This window comes from Ambystoma mexicanum, chromosome 4q, assembly GCF_040938575.1.
Source record: "Ambystoma mexicanum isolate Mex_15411 chromosome 4q, UKY_AmexF1_1, whole genome shotgun sequence".
NCBI lineage: Eukaryota > Metazoa > Chordata > Amphibia > Caudata > Ambystomatidae > Ambystoma > Ambystoma mexicanum.
Window position 1 is genome coordinate 650,807,593 of NC_090928.1, and position 16,857 is coordinate 650,824,449.

Here is a 16,857-nt window from a genome sequence, read left to right on the forward strand (position 1 = left end):
TCAAAGTATATTTTTATTTATTAAAAACACACAGTTGAAACACTCCAGCACTCTTATTGAAAAATGTTCTAAACACAGTTACTATTATGATATATACACCCCTTTTTTGCCTATTAGATAAATCACAGTAAAACACCACTTATTTTCATACAGAGGTGAGCGCTTAACTAGATTGCACTCTAATAAGTTTGTGAGAAAGGGGGGTGGGGAGAAAGACAGAATATGAAGAGGTACATCACTCTATGATTCAGGAACACTGTTAGCAAGGCAGAGAGCAAAAAGTCACTGGTAACCCGAAGTCCAAAGGCTGGGCCCACTCTTAGAGGGAAAAGAGCACAAATGCGCCCAACATCACAGTTACACTAGGCTTAGAAAGTCTTGCAGAGGGTTGAAGAAGAGTTTAGAGAGGCTTAGAAAAGTTTAGCCAAGGTGTCCCAGGCTAACCCAGGTTCGAAAGCCGGGGGCTAAATCTACCCCGTACAGTCGGTAGCAAGGGAAGCCAGGCGGGAGACGGTACCTTAAGTGGGAAGGATCCTCCAGCGGTGGCAGTTGTTCCTGGTAGTCGGTGCAAGTTGCGTCGTCGTCCAGGGGAAGAGAAGATCTCGACTTGGAGGAAAGATGAAGGTCGTTGCACTACCAGGGAAGAAACTAGCCGCAGAGTTTTCCGGTTAAAGGTGGTACCTTGGTTTCGCAGTCGTGGTAAAACGTGGTATCCCGGCTGCCGGGGTGCTTGGCACGGGCAAGGCGGCCACGAGGTACGTCGGGAAAGCGAAAAGACGGTGAAACTGGTTATCCCCACCAGTCAAAGGAAGAAGACTCTCCGGCGGGAGATCTCCTCTGTCGTTGGGGAAAAGTGGTGAGGCAGTCCAGCAGGGCTCCACCGGTGGTGGTGTCGTGGCAGGTCGGCTCAGCTTCTCCCTTGTCGGATTCTTGGGTCCTGTGGCGACTTCTGAAGTTCCAGTCCCCAAAGCCCTGCTTTTATGCAGCAAACCCCCATTCACTCAGCCTAGCTGTCACTCAAACATGCTAAGTGGTGAGCCGGCCGGCTCACGACTTGGGCCAATCAGGATGGAGTGCGACTTCAGTTGCCTAGGCAACTCAGTCCAGGGTGCCTAAATTCCCCTCCACCCCTCCTAAGTACCCCTGACAGAGTGGCACCACTTTGGAGGGCTTCTGTGGAGAAGCCCGCCAAAAAGTGGAACAAAGGGCTCGACTTGGGTTGGAGTCACAGAAGAGAACACAAACGCCATTTTAGAATCAAGTTTTGGCAAAAAATACCAACCGGAGAATTAATATTAATTAAATAAACCGGCGGTATGTTCGAGGCTACCGTAAATAATTAAATAAAGATAGCCTAAAACAATGGGAAATCCCATAGGAAAATATTCGCAGTTGAATATGAAAAGTAGTATCCACTGCCACCAGCCAAAACTCGGATCAGGGGGGACGGAGACGTGCCCCCTCGACTAACAGACCCTGGGGCAATCTAATTGCCCCAGCCAGTACGTCCACAATATGATGGTTTGTACTGGTTCTGTTCAGAATTTAAGACTAGTAAAGTCAATACTGACTTTACATGCCCTGGGAGACAGCAGTCAGTCCCAGGGTATGGAGTCCATTAAACACTTCTAGATCCAAAGAAACACACTCAAGTCATATCCAAGAGTGAGGGTAAAAGAGTCTCACTCTTGGCAGGAGAAAAAAATAAACCCCAAAAATCCAGCAAAGCTGCTGGGGGACTCACTAGGTTAGGAAATTCAGCCTAAACAGAGATTTCTCCCTAACATACACCAAACCACTTGATCTCCCTAAGTCTAATCATTGCTCAGCCCAAGTGCTCCTAAGTGAGCTTGGTTAGATCCATTGTGAAAAGCCCTTGCAGATCCACTAGGCCGGCCTCTCACCACCTGTTAGGGAGAATTCTCAGAAATGTGCTAATTCCCTTCTACCTTGGAGACCCCCAGCTTTTTTGCTGGCCCTTAGGACTGTTCACTTTTATCTTGGAGAGGGCGAGACCTTTTTCCCACTCATGTATTTTTCTTTGATTTGAACACTGTTTACTTTGGTTTTGGAGTCTGACAAACTCCATAGGCATCATCTTTGCATTGTGACACACAGCACCTTCAGTGCAGTGGCACAGGGAAGTCTTTCATATTTCCCTAAGGTTTAAATACCTTCTCTTGGTTAAACTACTATTTCCAAGAGCCGTAAAGTGAATTTGACTTTACTTGCCTTTTGTAACTTTGCAGACCCAGCACACACTATCTTAGAGTGCTAGGGGGTTTACTTAGTAGCCTCTTTGTCTACTTTCTCATGTAACATTTTTGTTATACCCTTTCTACAATTAATGGCTGGTGACAGTGCTTTACTTTTTCCTACCATTGTGCGTTTTTACTGCGGGCTGCGATTGCAGCTGCAGTAAAGCACCCATGGGTGTCCATTTTGTCAAAATGGTCCTGGTCTTCTTTTTTCACTTTATTCTTGTTAGAAAGGTCTTTCTTGAGATTTACTCTGCGCGCCAAACCAGGTTTAGTCTGTTTGTTCGTTCTTTCTTCGGCAGGGTTCACTGCTGAAGCCCGCCTCTGGCTCCAGTGTGTGTGGCAGCACAGGAAGCGAGGCAGATTCCCGAAACTCCATGTGGCTTTCTCTCCTTGGTTACAGAAATGCACCCAAAGGTGTTTGGCCGGCTGGCTGTCCTTGGAGGACAGGCACCCGCTGTGTGAGTGACAGATAGGCTGCGTATGAATGGAAGACTTGTATAAAAGGGGGGGTCTTTTGCAAGGAAGGCCGAGTCGACCACTGGACGAAGGAATCCGAAGAACTACTTGGAAGAGAAGCTTGCTGTAACTCCTGGACAGTTGGTTTGCTCAGTGAAACCCCGGTGCAGTGCTGAAGCTCCGAGTTAGCCTCGGCTGCAGAAGCCCTGCAAAGGGTGTCTTCTCCCCTTGGTTTGGTGTGACCAATCGACCCAAGGACGAACTCGTCTGGAAACGCTCTCTTTTAAGTCTGACCCGAGCTACTGGAAGTTCGACTCCCTCGAAGGAGGACTAGCCAAGCCTGAGCCACCTCAACAGAAAGAGTGCTGGCCCCCAGAAGCCAGGAAAGCCCACAAGGTTTCCCGAGAACCGCTGTGGTGCGATTTGCATGAAGCTGAAACCGCAAAGTGTCGCTGATCTGAACTTTGCCCATTGCTGCAGCTGACCTTCAAACTGTAGTGCAGGATTCCCGATGTCCTCACTCTTGTCCCCACGACAGAGGCCCAGGAACCACAGGATCTGCCATACTACAACAGGAACAGAAGCCAGCTGAAACCAATTTCTTCAGACCTGAGGTACTGTGAACTAAGGGGTACTTGCATCTTGCTGTGTAGTTTGCTTGCTCTCAGTTGAGACTTGCATTTACTGCTTTTTTGTAGAGTGCTTGCAGCTCTGCCTTTCACAAGCCTCCCAGCTTGTGGCCCAACAGCGATTTCTTTTTCAACAAGAACTCGCTTAACTCTGCAAGACTTTTTACTTGCCTTCAAGGAGAACTTCAGCTCCCCTAGACTTTTCTCAGTTGACATTGGCTGTCCTGGCTCCCTGATAGACTCCATTATATTTAAGTGTTACACACCTGCTCCCATCTAAAGAAGGCTTATTCAAACTGACTGACAAATTAATAAATAATTGTTTAATCAAGAAACCTTGAGTGGAAGTGTTATTTGCCACTGTGAAAACTCTGTTACAACCCTACAGCTCACATTGACCCCTCTTCAGATAAGCCTGGCTGATCAGTCACTCTAACAACTTGCGTAGTACAGACTTATACCAAAGGTTGGTTTGCTATTGCCAAGAGGACAAGGCTGGTGCAGTCTCCCACCGGGTACTGCATACAACCTTGCCAAACACCACCACACCAGCGTTGGTTTTGAAAATTCCCCCTAAAAGGCACACCCTGAGATGTCTGCGGCCTTTTAGAACTCAATAGCCAACAAGGTTGTAGTATTTGTTCAGGTCAAGCAAAAAGATTAGGAAAATCGTGCCAGATCTGCATCTCAGTACTTTCGACCGAACATCGACACTTAAATTGGTCGGTATCGACTTTTAGTTGGGGAATCTCTTAATCCGCTTACTCTGCAGATATTGATTGCTGTGTTCTGGCTTCTCATTGCTTTGTGCAAGTTGTTGCTACGTTCGTCCAAGTATGCAAAAACTGACCATACAAGATTGGTTTAAGCAACATTGCTGTTTTTATAGCACTACTTGTGTAAGTTATAACCTAGTTGAACAGTTATTGTAATCTTTTTCTATTTTCAGAGCTCTAATAGCAGGAGGCGGTGCTCCAGAAATTGAATTGGCTTTACGATTGACAGAATATTCTCGCACTTTAAGTGGGATGGAGTCCTACTGTGTTCGTGCTTACGCAGATGCCCTTGAGGTCATTCCATCAACACTGGCTGAAAATGCAGGCCTTAACCCCATTTCTACTGTGACAGAACTGAGAAACCGGCATGCCCAAGGAGAGAAAACTGCAGGCATAAACGTTAGAAAGGTAATGGAGTACTTGGTTTTGCTGCAGACTTTTACAATTTAATGACTAATTGGCAACTAAAGTCATATAATCTCACTTCATGGTCAAATGAATTGCTTCACCCTAATGCTACACAACTTGTTTATATGGATTTCCAAAGTGAACCCTGAGGAGGATTTTGCGAGGGGGGCCCCCCCAAACTCCCTATTATGGTTAACAGGGAAGACTGTTTAGTCAAACCCGGACCTACAGGTAAGGTGTGTATCGCTGTTGGGGAGAAATGTCATTTCTGTGCTAATTTCCTCCCACTTTAGAGACCAGAGCTCTCTTGCTGGACTTATGACTTTTTAATTTTAATTCCTGAGTGAGTGGGAACTTTTTCCCCACTCCCTCTTGTGGGGTTTTCCCTGACCAGGATTTAGTTTTCATTGTTTTGGAGTCTAACAAACTCCATGGGCATCAGCTTTTCGTATGACACACAGCACACTCAGTGCAGTGTCACTGAGAGATCCCTTAGATTTCTTTTCAGGTTTAAATACCTTTTCTTGGGTGAACTACTGTTACCAAGAATAGTAAGGTAAAATTGATCTTGCTTACCTTTTTACTTTGTAGGTCCAGCACATACCATCTTATGGGACTGCTGGGAGGGTTACCAAGTAACCCTTTTTCTGATGCTTGGCCATCTGCTTAGAATTGCATGCTGTGCATATAGCCTGACATCCAATGGTAACCACGGAATATTGCATTTTGTCTTTCAAGAATCGAAAGGGGGCGTCGGCATGGGCGTGCCTGTAACACTATCCCTACGTGACGTGTAGTGTACCCAAAATCCCTCACGTGTCGAGGTCCGTCAGATTGTTTGTTTCCAGCCAGTATACTGGTCGCCTTATGTGGAGCTCGTCCAGAGACATTGCTATTGTTATCCTCGACCTTTGGTTGTATATTAGTTATTGAATATTATCCTACTGTCCCTTCCATCGACTGCTGTTTCCAGATTTCTGCCGAAGACGGTTCCACGGATCTTCGATGGACAGTGTTCCGGTCGGCGCTTCCGACCACGTGGCCGGGCCTTCAGGCCGTCCTACAGAGTAGGGAGAACAGGGTCGGGGTGGACATTTCCTTTTCTAAGAATGCCTTTCCCTTTCCTCTTTGTTCCCTGGGGAGAGGACTCCATTTAGGTTTTATCCCTCTTGTAAGGCCAAATTCCCTTGAAAAGATAAACACCGTAAGTGTAATCGGTGTTTGCGGCTTGCAAGCTCCTGCATCCAAAGACACTGAAGGAGCGTGTGTTAAACGGTGGGAGGCCTACGGAATGTCAAAGGCTGAGTCTAGTTCTCCCGCTGCCACAACCGCCGATGGTGACGAGGGGCTGAGTGATGAATAGGCCTCCGATTCAGAGCCGGTTGACCTCGCGGCAGAGCATTCTTGCTCTGCGTCTGTCCCCGGCCCCACTAGGCAAGAATCAGGTCCTGCTATGGGGACTGTACACCCCGGCAACAAAGACGCACCTGTTTCACACACTAAGAACACAACCCCAGGGACGTCTTCAACGAAACAGTCGAAGCGGTCCATGGTGCCAACGGGCACACCAATAAATTCGACTTTGCCCGCCGATCGTCCAGATCGGCAGCCCTCCCCGCAACTGCAGGTGCGCCTTGCGACTGGTCCCTCTAAATGGAAGGGCGCTGCCCCCAATATCCAGGAGTCCGTCGAGACGCATCAGAATGAAGCGTCCATACCCAAGAGAGCCCTAGTTCCGCAGGCCCGAACTTTACAAGTTCCCGACTCTGAGGTGATTACCGAAAGCATTGCCAGGATTATTTCACCGGATGGTCCGAAGCAATGGTCCAAGGATTCGAGACCCAAGGACAATTCCAAGGATTCCTCTAAATCCAGGGATAGGCTGAAGGATTCATCGGAACCGACGGAGAGGCCCAAAGTGAAACAGGACACACATCAACAGTCAGTCCCCCGAAAGGACTTTTTGGAAGGCAATGGAGGGATTTCTTCGACATTAAAGGAGAAATCTCGACGTTTGGTGACAGAAAATCCACTACAGGAGCTCTTTCCACCCCTGGATCCTTCTGATTCATCTATTTGGACCAGATAGAAATTTGAGGGATGTATGGATAGGCTAGAAAGGTTTGTAGAAGTTTCTGAAAAATCCACACCCAAAAGACCTAGAGAGGAGAACCTCTCCTCTTCCTGCGGCTAAACTTCAGAAGGTCTTTGACCCTTCTCAAGAGGAAGAATAATATTTCTGATGCTTGTTAATCTGCTTAGAATCACATGCTGTGCATATGGTCAGACATCAGGTGGTAACCGCATAGTATTGCATCTTGTCTTTCGGGGACTGAAGGGGGGCGTCGGCCTAGGCATGTCTAACACTATCAATATCGATGCGTAGTGTACCCAAAATCCCTCATGCACCGAGTTCCCTCAGTGTTTTTCCACCCAGTTAACTGGTCGCCCTATAGCGGAGCTCTTACATAAGAGACATTGCTTATCCTAAACCGACTTGTCGGTTATTTCCTCCTTAAGTCATTTTGATGCCAAGAACAACTTCGACAAAGACTACGGGGGACTTGTCTACGGTGGTGGATTTCGGCACCTCCGATCCGGCGGCTGAAGCATTCACGTGGCCGGGCCTTCTGGCTGGCCTTTACAGTAGGGAGAGTGGGGTTGTGGTGGCCATATTTCTGGTGTCTTTCCTCTTTCCCCCTCCTTTACCCTCTTGGTCTGGTCCTCTTCCCCTTTTGCTATGGAAAGTACTCCTTTTAGGTTCTGCCCTAAGTGCAGGGTCAAATATCCGTGGAAGGACTAACACAGGACGTGCAACTCCTGTCTCCCCTTAGATCACGACAAGAAGCGGTGTGCGGCTTATAAACTCCTTCGGCCTAAGACCCTTAAGGAGCACAATGTAAAGCGGTGTGCCGCACACGGTATGTCGCGGGTGGAACCTCCTTCCCCCCGCTGAAAGTGACGGGGGAACCTCTGATTACCAAACATCTGTTGCGGATGTGATGGACCTCGAGGCGGACACTTGTCATGACCCTTGCCCCTGGCCCTCACTGGCAAGTCAGCCTTCCAGTTAGGGCCAGGTCAAAGGCCTTAAAACCTCATCCAAGACTCTCTTGGAGTCAGTCCTGGCGACTTTGGCGCCAGGCTCATGACCATCATGAAGACCAACATTAGAATGGGACTATTTAACTTGGAGGTTCAGCCAACATGGAGGCACACGCATGGCTCAGTTACAAGGAACTGAGCTATGCGGTCTAGTCTTTTGGGTGTGGCAGGCCTGGGACTACTTTACCTGGACTACTTTGGGTGTGGCAGGTCTGGGACTATTTTACCTGGACTACTTTACCTGAGACTATTTAAACCGCACGCAAACATCAGAACATGCTTTGCGTTAGTCTGCTGTGGGCAGCGTAACACTCACCGTGTCCAGTTCTTTGATGCCAGCTTACCTGAAACCAAGGACCTGCAGAGAGAGAAGGAACACTACGAAACTTACCTGGAACAGTATCCTGGCTTCAATCCATCGCCGACTTCAGTTCCACTCACCTGAAGGTACGAACTCCATCATCCGGCACTGCATGCATCCTGGAATAACATAACCTGGAAAGAGGAGAAAGAAAGACCGCATTAAGCATTTTACTCACGTACGTTTCCTCCCGAATGAAGAAAGCCACACAATTCTTACCTGGGTAGTCCTCTCCTGGTCAGTATCATTGCTGGAACATTACGGTGCTCGGCGAGGAACATCGCAACCTGCAAGGAGAGAAAAGACACAGGTTAGCAATATAAAAGGAGAAACAACGCTGCGCATCGCACATTACTCACCGGACAGCATCGCGCACACCGCGCTTTCGCCTATCGGCCCATGCTCATCTTCAAACTGCATGACAACACCAAAATACCTTTCCATACCTAAAAAGAAAGAAGCAAGACAATATTTGAACTAAAAGAGGAACATAAGAACTGCATATAAAGACTGTAAAGCAGCAAACCTGTGGAGTCGCAGCAGGCCTAGATTCCCACAGGGGGGATAGCACCAGTGAAGTAACTTGGTCGCTTCTCGCCCCCCACATCTATGCGCCCCTGCCACGAGGAGCAGGACGGAAAATCCACCTTTTACAATATTAAGACCCATCTTTAACCAGAGGCCTTGCCAAGGGACCGGGAGATGGTAAGAGAGTGCAAATCATCCAACCAGGGCTGGGTGGCATCCCCGTGGATACCAGGTGATTGTACACACTTCTAGGTCCGCCACGCCTGTCCCTGACCCTTTAAGTCCTGACTCTGGTCTTGCTTCATGGACAATACCCGGCGGCGACGGAGGCGTACAATCGCATTACATTAAACACACAACCCCTACACCTATTTCCACGGGTACATCGAAAAATGTGAAAGCACCAGTAAGGCCTGTGAAAATTTTGGCGGATTACTCGGATCGTTCAGATCCAAAGCCTTCCACGCATCCACAGCAGTGTCTTGCGACTGGGTTTTCCAAAACAAACAGCAGCGCTATCCCCAAATCAGGTTTACACGTCGAAGCGCGGAAATCCGATGCTACGCCGGTCCCGAAGGCCGTGCTAGGCCCAAAAATCACGACTAGGCCTCAAGGCGAAAAACAAACCGCTAGACCCTCCAACGCCGCGCAAGGCAATAAGTCAATCGCTAGTCCTTCAGACCCACTAACTCATGCCGATTCGGCGGTAATCGAACACAGCATCGCAAGAATGACTTCGGCAGTTGGACTTATTCTTGTTCTGCCGAAAAGCATGGGGCAGGCCCCGGACAAATCATTGGATACGCCATGGTGCCCAGATTCTCACGATACCTATGAGGACAGTCAAGAACCTCTTTCCAACACCCTGAGAGACAATTTTCAGCGCCTAAGGGCAGAAGGCGACGCTTTTCCACCCATAGGCCCTTCTGGGTCCTCTAAATGGACAAGGGAGAAATTTGAAGGGTGTCTGGGCCGTCTTAAAAGAATTATCAATTTTTCTGAGCACCCTTCCCCGAAAAGATCTTGTGGAGAGCCTAATCTTCAATCTGCTTCACATTTCCAAGAAGATCAGCCTTCTGTCCCGATCCATCATGAAGACATCGTCCAGATGGATACTTATCGGGACATTTACAGTGAAGAACCTTCCTTCTTACAGAATTATGATGAGGACCAGGCGGATGCCACGGACAATTGGGAAGAAACCCAGCGAATGGGCATGGACCCATGGACGCTCCCCCATCAAGATCAGGACACTGTATTGTGCCCGGATTCCCCTCCATCTACCCCGGCTCGCCAGGCCCCTCCTGTAGACGACCAAATGGCCTTTAATACCATGTTAAAGAAGACGGCTGAGCATTTTAAAATCTCTACTCAAGAGGCAGTGCCTGAGCAGGACTTTGTAAAAGATATTCTTAAGGAGAAACCTCCCTCTAGCCAGGCCATTCTCCTCCTTAATTCTATTAAGAGAAGATTGGCTCCCTCCCTGGTGTCAAAACCAGGGCAGTGAACCCAAGAGTGGAAAAGTTATTTCGGCCAGCTCCTTCTGACCCTCAATACATTAAAGGGCAAGCCACCCCCGATTCCCTGGTAGTGACTACCACCCGGAAACGGGCCGGAGTACCCCCTTGCTACAGGGGAGGCTATATGCCCTAGGTAAACGGGTTACCTTGGCTGCAGCATATATCAGGTGCATAGCGAATAACACTACGCTATTGGCGAGTTATGCTGACGCTCAATGGAACCTAGTACAGGAAGGTCTCCAAGAGGTCCCACAGCCCGTCAGCTCCAAGCTTCTCACTATTATGGCCAGAGGCAGGCAAGTGAACCAGAATGTAATAAAGAACACTCTGGACACAGCTGCAACAGCAGGCAGGTCTCTGGCACAAGGAACCTTACTCAAAAGGCATGCTTGGCTTCGTACCTCAGGGTTTAAGCCTGAAACACAGGCCTCTCTCATCAATAAACCAATTGAAGAAGCTAACCTCTTCAGAAAGGCGGTCGATGAGGCCCTAAAAACAGCCAAAAAAAAGCATGAGACTCTTAAGTCGCTGCAACAAATCACTCAAAGTGCTTCCCCTCCCAGAGAGGAAGTAATTCTCAGCAGTCCTTTCGAGGGCAGTCCCATGCAAGTCAGAACAACTGTGGCACGGGAAACTTTAATGCCGCACAAACATCAGGAAGCCCCGCATACTACCCTCCAAGGGGTCAGCGACGTGGCAAAGCCAGAGGTAGAGGCCCCAATTCTAGAGTAGCCTCTGCCTCCGGTCAGAAATGACCATCAGATCCAGATCCCCTCCCATGTCACCCCGGTTAGGGGGCGCTTAACATCTATCCTCACGGCATGGGAGGGGATAACTTCAGAACAGTGGGTCATAAAGACGGTTGCCCACGGGTACTGTGTGGAATTCGCCTGATCTCCACAATTCAGACCACCGCGCCTTTCAGCGGACCATCTGGCGATCATGAATCAAGAGGTGGAAGCGCTGCTGGAAAAGGACGCCATAGAAGCCGTCCCTATTCTTCAGGTAAACAAGGGTATTTATTCAGGGAATTTCCTTGTACCCAAAAAGGACCTCACTATGCGCTCTGTCGTAGACCTGCGCCCAGTGAACAAGTTCATAAAACCTCAGAAGTTTTGCATGGTAATTCTACAGGAGGTGATCCCGCTGTTGAAACAGGGCGACTACATGGCAACATTGGACCTGAAAGATGCATACTTTCATATTTCAATGTTGGCAGCGCACAGGAAATATCGAAGGTTCATGATAGAGGACAGGCATTACCAATTGAAGGTGCTCCCTTCGGCATCGCTTCAGCGCCAGGGGTGTTTATGAAGGTCCTGGCAGTAGCTGCAGCACACCTGCGCAGGTTATTTGTCCCAGTTTACCCTTACCTCGACGACTGGCTCATAACAGGGGACTCGTACGACACATTTTTTGAACACCCAAAAGACTGTACACCTTCTGTTCAGTCTGGGGTTCTCTATCAACGAGAATGTTAGGGAGAATTCTCATTCTATGGTTAATTTCCCTTACCTATAGAGTCCCTCAGCAGCTTTGCTGGATTTGAAGTTTTTTTTTTTTTTTCTCCTGCTAGGAGTGAGACTCTTTTTCCCACTCTTAAGCATTTTTTATGTGTGTTCTAGGCTATTTTTGTGTTTAATGTCTATGGGGTTTTTCTCACCTCCATAGGAACCATCTTTATTCACATGTGTTACACAGCACCCTCCGTGCAGTGACACACGGGTGTTGTGGCGACCCCCAATCATAGACTCCATACCCTGGGACTGACTACTGTCTCCCAGGGCATGTAAAGTCCCCATTGACTTTACTAGTCAATTTTTGTGACAACCCATCTTACTATGGAGGTACTGGGAAGGGTTAATAGTTTTTCCCGTATGTTCATTTTAGAGAGGGTACCGTACAGTCCCTCTCTCACAAGTTTCTGGCTGGTCACAGTGGTTACTATCGTAAATATTCGACCGCAAATATTTTCCTATGGGATTTTCCCATTTTTCGAGGCTGCCACATTTTCCGATAGCCTCTAACATACCGCTGGTGTATTTTAATATTAACTTTACTCCGGTAGGTTTTATTTGCCAGAACTTTAATATTACTTCTTCCTCGTGTCTTTCTCTACACTCCTAACCCAGGTCGGGGATCCTTTGTTCGTCCTTTGGACCCACTCCAGACTCCGTGGCGCCAATTGTGTGGGAGGGGGAATAGGACCCCTGGACAGGGTTTCCTCAGCAACCCATGTCGCACTGTATCCTGATAGGCTGGAGGGTCTCCCGCCAAGATGACCACTCCACTGTGTGACAGCTAGGCTGTATGAATGGGGCTCTTTTTGCATAAAAGCAGTTCCAGTGGCGACGTCTTGCTCTTCCTCAGGACCCTAAGAAGCCGAAGAGGAGAGAAGCCAAAGACATCTGCAACAACTGAACCACCGGTGAAGCCCTGCTGCAGCGTCTCGCCACTTTTCTCCACACGACGAGAAAAGATCTTCATCTGAAAGAGCCTTCTTCCCTTGAGCAGGTGGGGCCAACCAGTTTGCAAATCACCTTCCTGGACCTGCTCTGGTTGAATCGCCAGTACCCTGTACTTGGAGACCGGATAGCCAGGCACCCGTCCAACCCGGACCGTGATTTAAAGGAGCTTACCTTTTTATTCGTCGGGCAGCACCGCGGCTGGTTTCATCCCTGGGTAGTGCAGTTACTCGAACCTTCCTCCACGACGAGAGCCTCTCTTCCTCTGCTGGATTCCCCCGAACTGCAGGAACTACCAGGAACAACCGCCAATGAAGGAGCCACTTCTTCATTTTAAAGGTACCTTGTTCCTCCAGGGTGCCCTTTCTGCGTGGTAGAGCTAAAGGTGTTTTAAATCCTTTACCTACCTGTTGGGTTGGCCACTCCTCTCTTAACATTGTCTTTCACCTTCTGCATCCATCTCTTCAAAATCGTTAACCAAAGTCTTGACTGCAGCTACAAGAACATTTTGCTCCTGGGCCCTTGCCCTGTACCACTGACTCTGGCACAGGCCTATTGACTCTGGCTAAATTTGTTAGAACTGCCTTCACTAGATTGCTTTTCAACTAGAACTGTGTTGGTGCACCTACCTCTTATAACCACCCCTTCCTTCCCACTTTTAAACCTTGTGAAGTGCCATTTTGCTCAGTTTTCATTTAAGTATTTGCTATGCTGATTTACTGCCTAAACTGGTTCACAAACTCATAGGAAGTGCTGCTGGGCCCTGAAAGAAGATATTTCTATATGACTTGCGTTTTCCCTCCCTTATAAGAAATTGCTAGAGTGCCATTTGTGTTTGGTTTTCACTGTGCCGTTTTGCTCAGTTTTCACTCTTGCTCAAACTTGTCTACAATTTAACTAGCGAGTTGTGTATACTTTCTTTGACTGAACTTAACTTGCTTAAGAACTGTGATAAATGTGTTTAACTAGAAGTGTATAAAATAAATATACAAATGCAAAGGGATTGTGTCCTCCGATGTATTCCTTATCTTGATAGATTACATCCCAGCTTGCTGGCCTCAGAATTCTTTTTAGTAGAGGGCGCTGCGCGTCCACGTCCCTTGAGCTGGTGTCCCTCGACAACCACCGTCTCGGCGCCGACGTCATTGTGCGTATAAATGGACTTGCGTGGCGAACGTTGCTCAGTTCTGGTTTTCCGCGCTTCGTGGGCCTCGGAATCGTGTTGCTCAGTTCTTTCTTCAAGTAGATTCTTCTAATTCTCCAGCATGGGTCTGGCATGGATTCACATGCTCATGAATATTCCCCGTCAGGCCGGGAATCCTCGGTATAGAAAAAAATCAGCATCAGTTTAGTTTCTGATCTGTCTTTCTCAGTAGTAACCAATCACTGGTCTCTGGGTCATACTGCCCCCAGCCAATGACTGCCCTGTCCCTAAGCCCCGCCCCTGGCAGCCATCCTCAGATTTGGTAGCACGTGAAGTGGCAGTATGACCAAGTGAAGAGCCGCAGAGGGGTAGGCGGAAGGGTTCGCATGTGAATCAATGCCAGACCCATGCTGGAGAACAACAGTTATAGGTAAGTAACTTGTTCCTTCTCCAGCATGGGGTCTGGCATGGATTCACATGCTCATGAATATAAAAATACATAGCAGTATACACATGCACAACCACGGGAGGTGGCAAAAGGCTCAATATCAAGCAATGCAACAACTCAACATTAAGCAACTCTTACCTCCTCATCAGGCTCAACTTAGGCAAACAGGTTGCGCAGCACTGCCTGGCCGACTCTGGACTCCTCCCTGGAATCCCGGTTGACGCAGTAGAATCTCGTGAAGGTGTGCGTCGACCTCCACGTAGCAGCCCTGCAGATGTCGAGCAGGGGCACACCAGACAGGAACGCCGTAGTAGCAGCGATTGCTCTGGTCGAATGGGCCCTCGGACGGCCTGGCAACAGTCAGTTTGACTGGCAACCAACCGGTGACAGTGCATGATGCAGCCGGAGAGCCATCTGGAAATGGAAGTCTTCGAGAGAGCCTTCCCTTGATTCACAGGTCCAAAGTTCACAAACAGCTGTGATGTCTTCCGAAACCTCTTTGTGCGGTCCACGTAAAACTTCAGCGCTCTAGCTACATCCAGCGAGTGCAGAGTCCTCTCAGCCGGCGACGGGAAGAAAACTGGCAACACCAAGGGCTCGTTGAGGTGGAAGTCCGACGGCACCTTGGGCATGAAGGAAGGGTGCGTCCTCAGCACCACCCTCGTGTCGTGAAACGTCAAGTATGGAGGCTTGCAAGACAGGGCCTGGATCTCTCCCACTCGTCGTGCAGAGGTGATGGCCACGAGGAATGGTGTCTTCCACGACAGGAACTTCAAAGGCACCGAATGCATAGGCTCGAATGGGGCCCCCATGATCATCCTGTACCGGGACCTCTTGAGCTGGTTGACGAGCCGGAGTAGCAATGGCAACGGCGGGAATGATAAAGGAAAAGGCCGTCCCAGGGGGACGAGAAAGCATCGCCCATGCTCCTCGGTTGGGGAAACCTGCTGGCGAACCTCCGGCACTTGGAGTTCGCCGCCGTCGCGAAGAGATCGATCTGAGCTGGCTGTCGTCTGCCTTTTCCGAATGCAGAGTAAAAGCAAAAGGACCTACCCCTCCAGGAGGTTCTTGAGGGGCAATTCGGATTCTAACAGATTGCAGCTCCAAGAGATTTCGCTGCCGCCTTCGATGTTTTTAACCTCCAGGCCGGCATCAGCCTTCTTACCAAATAAAGAAGTGCCGTCAAAGGGCCTATTCAAAAGTCTGGCCTGTACATCTGGAGTAAAACCAGACTTTCGCAACCACGCAAATCTGCGGATTGTAGTACTTGCCGCCACTGCCCTGCTGATACTGTCTGCAGAATCAATGCCAGTTTGAAGGGACTCGCACACTGCATCTTTCCCATCTTTAATGATGTTAAAAAATGCTTCCCTTTCCTCTCCTTCCGGGAGACAGTCAGCCGCAGATGAAGCACACTCCCAAAGTGTATGGCTGAATCTTGCAAGTGTCGTTAGATTTAAGCGCCATGCTACATGCCGAAAAGACTTTTTGATATAGCGTCAAACCTTTTCTCCAGCATGGGGTCTGGCATGGATTCACATGCTCATGAATATTCCCCGTCGTCAGGCTGGGAATCCTCGGTAAAGAAAAAAAAACAGTATCAGTTTCGTTTCTGATCTGTCTTTCGTAGTAATAACCAATCACTGGTCTCTGCGTCATACTGACCACAGCCAATGACTGCCCTCTACCTAAGCACCGCCTCTGGCAGCCATCTTCAGATTTTTACCGCACGTTCATGTGTTGGGATCCTCGTGCTATTGCTCTCGAGCGTTAGTGCTATTTTTTTCACGTTTTTTCTCAAAAACTTCGTTTTTTTTCGGTCAAAAGAGCCTCAAGCTCCACCGACTCTCCATCCGATCAACGGGGACCCGTGTCGGATTCGTCTGCGCCCCTCAAGGGTGAAGATTTCGTCGAGCTACGCTTTTGGAGGACTCCAGAAGTTTCTCAGGCCCGGACATGGCCCAGGAGAAGGGAAGCTCGACGCCCGGAAAGCTGTTCAGGATCTGCCCTGGATGCCAGCTGCAGAAAGTCTTTAAGGAGGACGAACACTCCTTTTGTCTCTACTGCTTACATGAGGACAAGACGCACGTGGAGAAGGACTGTGCGTTTTGCGGCAATATGTCGGAGCGGACCATGAAGGACCGCCATCAACGTCTCGCCAACTGGCTGGAAGGGAAGAGCCCGTCAGGCGAGAAGAAGAGGAAGAAATCCGAGCGGTCTTCTAAGACCTTTGAGGACGCCCCGGCGACGGGGGTCCAACACAAGGCCAAGCACCGCGAGTCCGCTGGCACCAGGAGCGCCGAACGGTCGGGCTCTACGGGCGCCAGGCAGGGCGGACCCTCCCCGGCACCTTCAGCCACGAGCCAACGCTCTGGGTCGGGTAAGAGGAAGGGCGAGCACCCGGCGAAGCTCCTGGAGAGGCCCCGGTCGAGCTCGAAGGCCCCATCGGAGGGGGAGCGAGGCAGTGTCCCCCCCTCAAGGATAAGGCGGTGAGCGCACCTAAGGTGGTGAAGGCCTTAATCCATCCGGCCAAGCCCTCTATCGATACTGTCGCGGCGGCCCTGGCTCAGCCTGTGGAGGCTACACCAGTGGTGGCGACCTCGGGGCTCAGAGTCTCCCTGCCACCTCGGAGGAGTCCTCTTTTGTGCCCATCGTTAGGACCCCCGTGAAACCCCCGGCGGGGAAGAAAAAGGGGGGGCAGGGCGTCGTCATAGATTAGGCCTCAACCTCAGAGGAAGAGCTGATTGAGGTCTTAA

At 49.4% G+C, this 16,857-nt stretch overlaps 1 protein-coding gene across 1 annotated transcript in view; it reads left to right on the forward strand.

Annotated features, from left to right (window-relative positions):
* CCT4 (chaperonin containing TCP1 subunit 4) overlaps positions 1-16,857 on the forward strand; it is a 472,029-nt gene that overhangs the window by 343,512 nt on the left and 111,660 nt on the right. The window contains exon 12 of the mRNA XM_069608221.1: positions 4,296-4,530. Within this exon, the coding sequence (XP_069464322.1) occupies positions 4,296-4,530 (235 nt within the window). The remainder of the gene's footprint in view (positions 1-4,295; positions 4,531-16,857) is intronic.